The 10,995-nt window shown below is 34.4% G+C and overlaps 1 protein-coding gene across 1 annotated transcript; it reads left to right on the top strand.

The window, feature by feature from the left end:
- The first annotated feature begins 289 nt into the window (after nt 1–289).
- Nucleotides 290–10,261, top strand: LOC125074590 (uncharacterized protein PF3D7_1120000-like). Its single transcript, XM_047685941.1, has 9 exons — nt 290–521; nt 1,159–1,326; nt 1,860–1,959; nt 5,027–5,149; nt 6,034–6,129; nt 7,039–7,159; nt 7,472–8,689; nt 9,508–9,594; nt 9,892–10,261. The coding sequence occupies exons 1-9, from the start codon at nt 382–384 to the stop codon at nt 9,933–9,935; spliced, it is 2,097 nt and encodes a 698-aa protein (XP_047541897.1). The 5' UTR covers nt 290–381; the 3' UTR covers nt 9,936–10,261.
- The last annotated feature ends 734 nt before the right edge of the window (nt 10,262–10,995 follow it).

Here is a 10,995-nt window from a genome sequence, read left to right on the forward strand (position 1 = left end):
AACATTCACACAAGAACCTGCAAAATATTCTTCAAATTGACGTATGACATTATATTAATGAAATAATAGATAATAAAATGTACGCTCGGATATCTTGCAAGTATACTACCATCTTAAGATAAAAAAATCAAAAAATAGTGTTTTAGTAATTGAAATGCGATTAAAACCATATAATTAAAATATTATTCGTTTCCAGTTTTTAAAGCTTAATAATTTTACCAATTTTTATAATTTATTGTAATGGCAACATTAACATAGCTGTCAAGCAGTATTAAATTACTTATGCTTTTAAACGTTATTTTGATTTTAAAAAGTTTGTTTAAATTCGTACTAAAATATTAACTGTATAAATGAGAAATAATAAAATACAATTTAAGCATAATGGCAAACAGAATAGTTAATAAAAAACAAGCTCTACTTGTACGTAAAGAGGAGCTGTTACGTGAGTTACGATATTATGAAAAAAGAATTGATGAAGCTCGAAACACGAAACAAAACTCCAGTCATAATGAAAACAACAGGTAAATATTTGGATTTTGTGTTAGTAGTATTCTAATTTATTGGTGTTACAGCTATTGTGGTAATTTTGTTTAAAGTTATAGTTATTACAAAAGTTTGAATATTTTTCTTACTTGTATACTTGTCTCAGCAAACTGAACAACCGAAAAAAAGTATTTTTAGGGACAATCCAAAAACAAATATGAACTATTTATTGGTATCTTCATCACAAAGGTCTAAACTTTTTAAATTACCAAAATACTAATGGAAGTCAATTAAAACACCACCTAATCATCAGGAAAGGGTATTATCTGATATATATTATAGGCCTTTATTATATATCCTATAGATACATACTTAGATTCTTCAATAAAATTAAGTATAAAATTAAATTAAAAAACTCAAAACTGCTTTAGTGTGGCTAAGTAGGATACACACAATACAGATTACAGTCTTCCTTCACCTTTAACCAAAGTTGGAATTTCCATTAGGCTGAGTAGGTAACTGCCTACGGGCCAAGACTAGGAGCCCCTACGTAGACTCAAATTTATATAAATTAATGAATCACATGAAAACTCAGCACCACATGCTCAGATAAGCACCGATGATCTCTAGTTAAAAACCATATATTCAACAAGTACTTTGTTATTTATTTCATAGCTCAGATTCGGAACAAGAGATTTCTATTGAAATATCTCCGTCAATAGCCGAGCTCAAATTGCAACAAAGCATGTTGAAGACGTGTCTTCATGCTACTCAGGAACTCACTAGTGTTCAGGTCCTGCAGTCAGAAGTCAATATCTTGGTTGAGGATCCAGTTTACGAAGGGTATGTTTCATTTAAAATGTCTTTGTACAACTATATTAGTTTGGGAACTGATTGATTGTAGAATATGATGTCTGAGGTTTACTGTGAAGAAGTATTTTAGGTACAGCTTGGAGATAGAGTCGTTTTTTATGGTCTAAGTACATTAACAGCCTGTAAATTTCCCACTGCTGAAATAAGGCCTCCTTTTCCTTTGAGGAGAAGGTTTGGAGCATATTCCACCATGCTGCTTCAATGCATGTTGGTGGAATGCACATGTGGCAGAATTTCGTTGAAATTAGACACATGCAGGTTTTCTCACAATATTTTCCTTCACCGCCAAGCACAAGATGAATTATTATATAATCATCGGTTAAGATGCATGCGTTCTAACCACTGGGCCATCTCGGCTCAGTGTGATTGAATCACTGAAAATAGACAACTTCACACCTAAATATATATTAGGAATGTTTAAATTTGTGAGTGTTATATAACTGGTGAAAGAAGGAGTACATAATTACGTTTATAATAATTTGTTATTGTTTTGTATGTTTTAGTGAAACTCAAATAACGGACGAGGGTACTTGGAAGGAAATAATTGTGGAATGCCGAGTCGATCTTGTACCATTCTCGATGAGTTATTACATGCATAAGCCTGTGAGTATATATCTATTATTATAATTAGTGATTTAGATAAACTATACTATGGAGTTTTAAGTCCCAGGGAAGAACATAGGTTTCTTTTTTTTAATTTAATCCTCGAGGGGGTAAATGGGGGTGATGGTTTGTGTGCTATTGGTAAAGTTTTGTATCTACATTAAAGCCGGGGGTTCAGCGAGTTGTGATATAAATTAATAGTGAACTGTGAGAGTGATAAAGACTGGTTCAAACGAGTTAAACTTAAACAATGATTAAGGATTAAAGTGCAGGCAAACATCTCTCTTTGAGGAGAACGGTTGGAGCTAATTCCACAATGTTGTTTCAATATTTGGTGGATACACATATAAGCGAATTTCTTTGAAATAAGACATGGAGGTTTCCTCACGGTGTTTTCCTTCACCGATCACGAGATGAATAATAAATTCAGTAGTGCCTGCCTGGGTTTGAATTCGTAATCATCGGTTAAAATGCACGCGTTCTAACCCCTAGGCCATCTTGTCTGTTCTCTTATGTGACGGTGAAGGAAAAACTCACATGGATATATTCGAATGAAATATCTGTCACATTTGTATCCACAAATTCGTGATGAAGTGTGGATTAAGCTCCAAGCCTCCTTAAACAGAGAGAAGAAGTAAGCCTGAGTTTTTCTGTAACTGTCATTTATAACACCAGCGATGTTTGGTCCGTAAACGTTACCGAAACTATCGGATATCCGAAATTGTAATATTATTTATAAACAGTGTTATACTTAAAGATAGAAGCTAAAATTGTTTTTTAAGGCTGTTAGTTTTACTTCGTGATTATACCTAATAACAAATAATAAATAAACAAAGTCAAAATATTACGTAATTTTCTCTGACAATTTCTAAATAACCTAATATACGTAAATGAAACTATCCGAAGCAATCGGATAATCCGATATAATTTCGTATCCGTAACCATATCTAAATCATGTATGGGATGTTATGGAACTCTGTAAAAGTAACCGGAATTCGGTTATCCGAAATAAAAATGTATCCGTAACCGAAAACGACTGAAAAATAATTTATTACAATATTTTTTTTGCATATTGTAGTGTAGTAGTGTTCTTAAAGAGAATAGTTAATTGTATTTTAAAGCTTTTTTTTCTGTGATTATACATAAATACAATACAAAAAAAAAAATATAAAAATAAAGCCTACAATTTAATATATTATATATTTTTCTTTCATAATATTTCAATAATGTAATATCCGTAACCGAAATAATCGGATAATCCGAAATAATAACGTCCGTATTAAATCTGTATCCATATTCAAAATACATGACATACCTTTGTTTAATAATTTATAGTGTAATCATATTTGTTAGGAATATATCATACTAGTTGTGGCTTGCGGCTTGGCTCGGGTTTAAGGGGAATGTCGTCAGGTGATTGATTGGTCATCAGGAATGGATTTCAAACAAATTTGCTTCATCCCAAATTTCAACAAATCGTTTCAGTGGTTTAACTTCTTCGCGTCATTTTCGAGGCACGGGAGTACCCGGTTATTGGCCAATAAATTCTTTATCTGTCCAAACTGGGGCTTGAACTCAGAACTCGCGATCTGCGGCCACTAGACCAAAGAGGCAATTGAGACTAAGCATCGGTTGAAAGGATATTGTTTCAATAATCACATGTATTATAAAATTAAGTCAGTTGGGGGTAATAGTTATCTCTTAAATGATCTTGTTTTGATTGTCCTTACCTTCACGCTTAAATGTTGAACGAATATACATCCATTTTCACTTTGAATCTTATAACACTATTAAATATAATAAATAGAATAATATTTAAGTAATTGTTTTGAAAAACACGTCACAGCCGCGGTTGTAAAAATTTGAATGCATGTCGCAACACGATTGAGGTGACTGGGGTAACAATACACCCCCACTCGCATCACGCATAGCGAGACAAGTTGCAACCTGTTTTTCGCTTAGAGTTGCATCTATAGATCAGTTCCAACTATAGGAGGGCAAAATGCCACTGACGCGCACGTTACGTACCATCGTGAATATCATTGATTATTCAAGCTCTCGATCGATGATATCGCTTCAATTTGCTGTCGAATGTTGTTTATTTGGCTTTTCTTCTCTCGTGATGGTTTTGTTTACAAATTTTCAATAAAATAATGAACGATACTGGATCGATTAATTCCCAATGTGTTATCAGCAATGAACTCACTGATACTAATAAAACTGATGGTAAGTAGTCACCAATGTTCGTAAACATCGACGTCGTTAGAAATATTAACAACGAATTATCTCCCGCGGCCTTGCTCGCGTTATAGGGGTTGGTTGTCAGGCATAAGACATACAAAGTAGTCTTTATTTCGTTGGAAGTTCGAGGTTGCTTCAAACCAAATGTCATCAGAAGCGGTTCAGTAGTTTGGTTGTGAAAGAGCAACAGACAGACAGAGTTACTTTCGTTACTTTCGTCTTTTTTCATAATATTAGTATAGGTTACTTGAAACACCAATATGTAACTCAGATGTTATTTAACTTTGGCGTTTCATAAATTCAAATCATTTGTAAAAAATACTTTGGTAAAGAAGGCATATTATTCGATACAAGATTATATTGATAATGAAAAAACGTGGAGTACATAGAATACATATATAATTGTATTATAACATAACTTTGTATTTTTAGATGATGAAAAAGAGTAACTACTGCATTTATTGCCGGTTCTTCTCGGAAGAATCTGCATTCCGAAACGGTGGTAGCTTCACTTAATATAGTTCGTTGAATGACGATTCAAAACTGCTTGTAAAATCCTACTTGAATAAAGTTTATTTTGCTTTTGTTTTTATCCCCTGTGCCTATAGTTACAGTTTACAGAAACCTGAATAGAGTATTTCTGTTTGCTGAAATGTCTGATGAGTGGGTTGCATCAAATAAATTTAGCAATGGAATTTGTACGCTTTAATCACGGTCAGCCTCGCCGCTTACGTTCATTTCTATATAAGCTATTATTAATGTTATATGTTTTCAACTGTATAGCTATTGATAACTTGAAAATCTAATTAGACGTATGATATTTCAGAACCGTCTCTTCGCGCCGGTTTCGTACAGAAACTTGAACGTCTCCCCCGTGAAGGTTGCACACAAGCGGGAGCTGGCAAAGTCTGTGTTATCAGCTGTGACGACGCCGAGTGATGCTGTCGAGGTAATGTACTGTTAATTAGGGATTAACCTAATTATTTAATTAATTAACCGATAAAAACATTCTTTATTATAATTTAGTTTTTTCATAGTGATATACTTTTAAAGATAACTTATAATTTACTTGATGGTAGAGCTTTGTGCAAGCCGATCTGATTATATTCCACCGCCAAACAGCAGTAACCACTAAGAAATGGTTAATGTTTCTATGGCCGGTGGTGACCATTAACCATCAGGTGGCCCATTTGCTCGTCCGCCTACCTATATCATAAGAAATAATTATAAAGATTATCTAATTGTTGTAAAGCTATTGTTACATCTGTGATTATACCTAATAATAGCCTACAAATTAAGTCAAACCTTGTAATTTGCCCTTTTTTAATTTCTTAATATTAGTAAATGAAACTATCCGAAGCAATCGGATAATTCGACATAATTTCGTTTCGTTGGAAGTGTGTAACATTTATCTTCTGAAATCTTCAAAACGGAAGGTTAATGCAAGTATAAAAATCCTATTGGGAGCTAGCGAGAGCAAATTGAGCCGAGATGGCCCAGTGGTTAGAACGCGTAATTGATGATTACGGCTTCAAACCCAGGCGGGCACTACTGAATTTTCATGTGCTTAATTTGTGTTTATAATTCATCTTGTGCTCGGTGAAGGAAAGCATCGTGAGGAAAACTGCATGTGTATCCACCAGCCCACATTGGGGAAGCGTGGTGAAATAAACTCTTAACCTTCCCCTCAAAGGGAGAGGAGGTCTTAGCCCAGCAGCGGGGAATTTACAGGCTGTTACTGAGAGCCAACTGTGATGAAAATTAAATGGTGGTCAATAACAGCTACCACATGTGTTCATTTAAACTTCCTTATGGTTTTTCTAACCGTTCCAGGTGTTCCGTAACTACGCGCGCGCGCATCGCTCGCGACGCTGTTCGTTGGCGCGACTCGCAGAGACGTACGGCGACTCACTCTACATGGAGCCGATGGTAAAGTTGTTTCAGATGTCATTGTTACTTTCATATAAGTGTCGTATATATCGATGGTATACTTAAACCTTATGATAGATCTATGTCTAATACACTTCTGTTAAATGACGATTCAAAATTGCTCGTATAAGTCTATTTGAATGAAGTATGTATTTATTGTATATGACTTTTATGATGTTTTGAATAATATCAATGATATGTCACGATGAGATGAGAGCCGAGATGGCCCAGTGGTTAGAACGCGTGCATCTTAACCGATGATTTCTGGTTCAAACCCAGGCAGGCACCACTGAAATTTCATGTGCTTAATTTGTGTTTATAATTCATCTCGTGCTCGGCGGTGAAGGAAAACATCGTGAGGAAACCTGCATGTGTCAATTTCAACGAAATTCTGCCACATGTGTATTCCGCCAACCCGCATTGGAGCAGCGTGGTGGAATGTGCTCCAAACCTTCTCCTTAAAGGGAGAGAAGGCCTTTATCCCAGCAGTGGGACATTTACGGGCTGCTAATGCTAATGCTATGACACGCTCTTTGCTCATCTATATTGTGCACTATTAACAGTCCTTGATTAATATATCTATGTTTATAATACAAGACTGTTCCACTTAACTACTTATATTCACTTTAATTTAACTTCCAAAGTTCAGATAACAGCTTCGTTGACGTTCAAAACGCCATTTTAACGCAAATTCATAGTTCTTATAATTAATTCATAGGAAATCGAGGCACTCTCGATTAAACTTTCCAAATGTATATAATGACTGGACTATAGTGGATGTCACAGACTATTCAAGCAACCTTCCCCCTTTTTTTTGTTGTTATTATATGACCTATAATAACAACAAAAAAAAGGGGGAAGGGACACACAAATTTAACTCAATCATTTATTCCATGATGTCTATTCCAGGCCGACGGTGGTTACTTGTTGAAATGTGCGAACATTCTAGAAGTATCATGGACGTTACAGAACAAATGGTCTCCGATCGCGCATTTCCATCACCGACTGAAGTTTGACGTGGAGTATATGGGTATGTTTATAAAATATATAAACTCAAAGATCCCCACAATCATACCGTGGAAACCAGACTTAGGTTTCTTTAAAAACCAGTATGTTTTAGGCTTATTGTAAATGAAAAAAACTTACTTAGTGGTAGAGCTGTGTGTAGTTCAATTGTGTTCCGGTTTGTGCGAGCCTGTGTAACTACAGGCACAAGGGACATTACATCTGAGTTCCCAAGGCTGGTGGCGTATTGACTATGGCCGGTGGTAGCCTATTTGGTTGTCCGCCTACATATACCATAAAAAAATACCAACAATAATTATTATAATTCATTTTACAGATGAATCGTACATAAAAATAATAACGCAAGCGCACAGACAGCTCTCAGATCCAGCTATAGACACAGATGAACGAACTCTCCTCATGGCGAAGATAATCAACACTTGCCTCGAAGCAGAGAAACCGACCCAAGAATTACACGAGAGCTTCGAAGCGGAGAGTCTCAGGGAGAGACGGCAGACGCTTGACGAGGAACCAGATGTTCCAGCTGTTAAGTCTAAAGACAGCGAAATAATGGCGCCACCGAAATATCCACCGAAGAAAATTAAACCTAAAGGCAAAGAGAATACGGTCGTTAATGCAAAAGATAAGAAACGACCCAGTGAGAGTAATCATGAAGCGAGCGTTAAAAAACCTAAAATAGATACCGATAATATCGCTAAAGCTTCAACGTCGAAAAATAAACTCAATAAACAATCTAACAAAGTTAATCCCAAAGAAACAAATGAACCAACCGCTAAGAAATCGAATGATGTGCAAATAAATAAGTCTTCTGATGTTAAAAACGGTGACAAGTCATCAAACGACCAAAAAGCGAATCCTGAACTTGTAAATACAGATCCAAAAACTTCGAACGAAGTTTTCAAATCAAAAAGTAATTCTACGAACGCCAAAAAAGATGCGAAAATTGTCGCCGATCCTAAAAAGTCTAACGTCAATGTTGTCAGTACAAAAAACAATAAAAACGATAATTCAGATCAAAGCAACGATAATAAAACAAAGAAAGTTGACAGAGTTAAAAATATGGAAACTGTTGATAAGACAGAACATAAAGCTGATGTTAATAAGAAAACTTTAAATAAAATAAAAGCTGTCAAAGTTAAATCGAAAACACAAGACGATTTACAAGTTAAAAAAGCTAAACTAACAGAAAAAGAGAACACAGATTCAGGTGGAAATACGAAAAACAAGAAAAAGGTACAAGATTCTAATACTAAGACGAACAGTGAAGGAAAAAACTTGGAGTCGACAAATACAGAGAAAATCACCGAAAAAACTTTAGCAGAACGTTTTTCCAAGACCAAAACGAATGTTGAACGAACGAATAAAAATGTTATCGAAAAAACAAATAATAAAATAAGTTTAGAAAATAAGAAAAGCAAATCAACGAGCAATTTAAATAAGGCTGTTGTTAAGAAAGCAGTCGAGAATTCAAAGATACCGCAGAAGAGACCGTCTTCTGAAAATGTAAAGAAGAACCCCTTAAGAATAAGTCCAAGTAAGTTACATTTATATACCTTTATGAGACGCGCGCACTACAGAGTGAAGTTGCTCGCTAAACCAATCAAGTGTCAAGTCGAAAAAGACAACTTCACGCCTCACGCCATCTTGTTTTACAATGTTTATTTGATTACAAATTCAAATTGTGAATGTTTAGATTTGTGAGCAAGTGTTACATTAAACTTTATAATAATTATTTTATTGTTATTTAGATTATTATTATTTGATTGTGAGTAATTATTTGCTTGCAATTACTATTATTTACTAAGTAGCAGAAGTAGAACTGCTTTTAAAATAATATCTTCAAAATTTTTCATATATAACATTAAATATTGTCAGGATAAACTGCAGCAAGTTTTGAATTAATTGTCAATCATTGTTCCAACTCGTTATTTATCCAACTTGGCAGAGCCGGATCTGGAGGCCCTGGGGGCAATAGGGAAGTGGACGCCCCCAATTATTATTTTGCTCATTAATTTGCACAGCACAGGATTAGTACTAGTAGACAATAATAGATCCTAAGTTAATTCTTTAGTTCCTCACTTGAAAACTGATAACGCCGGGACTCAGGCACTCCCCACATAGTGGAAGAACACGTAGTGGCAGAATTTTTATATATCATATACATCTAAATTAATTTAAAACGAAAGAGTAACTACTGATTTTTTAGCCGGTTCTTCTAGGTAGAATCTGCATTCCGAGCCGGTGGTAGCTTCAATTAATACAGTTTGCTAAATGACGATTCAAAAGCGCTTGTGAAAGCCAACTTGAATAAAGTATATTTTGATTATGATTTTTGACTGTATTATTTTTCAGGAAAACCTCAATCCAATATGGCGATTGGACAAGACAGTTCGAAATCGTCTGTGAAAAGTTTGCAGAAACCCGTTACAAATATACCGAGTGAGTAGTGTACAATTATTGTGTAATTTCCATTCGAACCGAGATGGCCCAGTGGTTAGAACGCGTAAATCTTATGTGGTGGGTTCATATGTAGCAGAATTTGAAATTAAATACAGTTCGCTTACGATGTTTTCCTTTACCAAGCATGAAAATTCAGCAGGGCTTGCCTAGGTTGAACCCGCAATCATTGTTTAAGATGCATGCGTTCTAACCACTAGGCCACACCGGCTCAAATAATCGTTTCAATTTTAAATTAATGGTGAAATTAATGTATTAATAGTAATATTATTGTTTCAGGATTACTTAAGAAACCTATATCGAAACCGAAGACAGTTACATGAAAATATGTCAAATAATATGATTTTTGTCCTTGTCTCTCGTGTAAATATATAATTCGAGTGAAAGAGAGAAACTATGGTATCTTGTAGAGGATATGAATTTGACTGGGCTTTAGTAGGTTCGATTGAAATTTTACTGTGAAGTTACTTTGTTGCTTTGTCCTTCTCTCTCCAGTGATTGTATTATGTGTGTGAAAGAGACAGATATATTAAAAGAGACGGCTGTATGATATAATTAAGTATTTTATAAATAATATTGTGTTGCAGGGTGACTTGATTTGCTTGAATGTTTAATTTTAATGATTTTTTTTAATAAATTGTCAGTTGTATTTGTTGTTTTATTATCATAGTTGTTTTTTATAAGCACTTGGAAGATTCTGGTACAATATTTAAGTACTTACAGATATATTTACTAAGGAAGGCACGCTTTTTCACTTAAAAGTTTTTTTTTTTTTTAATAAATGTAACTTAAATATAATTCAATTTCCTTTTTTTTTTGCTGTCGGTACTCTTAGTCGTGCACCTTAAGACATCTGATACGATCGTACGTCACTAATGCAAGCCGATAATAAATTTTATGTAGGGACGCGCCTTCTGGAGTTAATAAAATACTGTTGCTGCTATTCGTTGAGATTAAATTAAAAAAAAAATAGTTATTTGTAACGCGTTGTTCGTATAAGTACTCTACAAAGTTAATTTTGAGTTATATAAAAGTTTCTATATTCTAGTGTTCGCCCATTGTCGTAATAACACTATAATAATTATTAAAAACTTGAGAAAAACACGACTATATTTAAAACATCGTTTTCCGCGTCTCTTTAGTTGGCGAAGGGAGACCAAAGAGGCTAATTCAACGAACAGTTGAAGTTAAAGGTTAACGCAGGAAGATTTTAAATCAAACAATGAATATCTCAGGAAGTATGAAATAAAATAAAAAGAGTCAAATAATGTATTGATGTTAACTGACGGTAATTTATAATTTATTTAAAGGAACTAAAATCGTACAATAAAAAAAAAATTATAAATATATCAATCAATAACTGTTAGTAGTGTAGAATATAGC

Source organism: Vanessa atalanta, chromosome 28 (genome assembly GCF_905147765.1).
Source record: "Vanessa atalanta chromosome 28, ilVanAtal1.2, whole genome shotgun sequence".
In the NCBI taxonomy this organism is placed as follows: Eukaryota; Metazoa; Arthropoda; class Insecta; order Lepidoptera; family Nymphalidae; genus Vanessa; species Vanessa atalanta.

Bases quoted from the DNA above. Each gene is read 5' to 3' on its own strand.
- LOC125074590 (XM_047685941.1), top strand. From the start codon at position 382: ATGGCAAACAGAATAGTTAATAAAAAACAAGCTCTACTTGTACGTAAA. The intron at 1,327-1,859 runs GTATGTTTCATT...TGTATGTTTTAG, and splicing joins GAGGATCCAGTTTACGAAGG to TGAAACTCAAATAACGGACG. The intron at 5,150-6,033 runs GTAATGTACTGT...TAACCGTTCCAG, and splicing joins CGCCGAGTGATGCTGTCGAG to GTGTTCCGTAACTACGCGCG.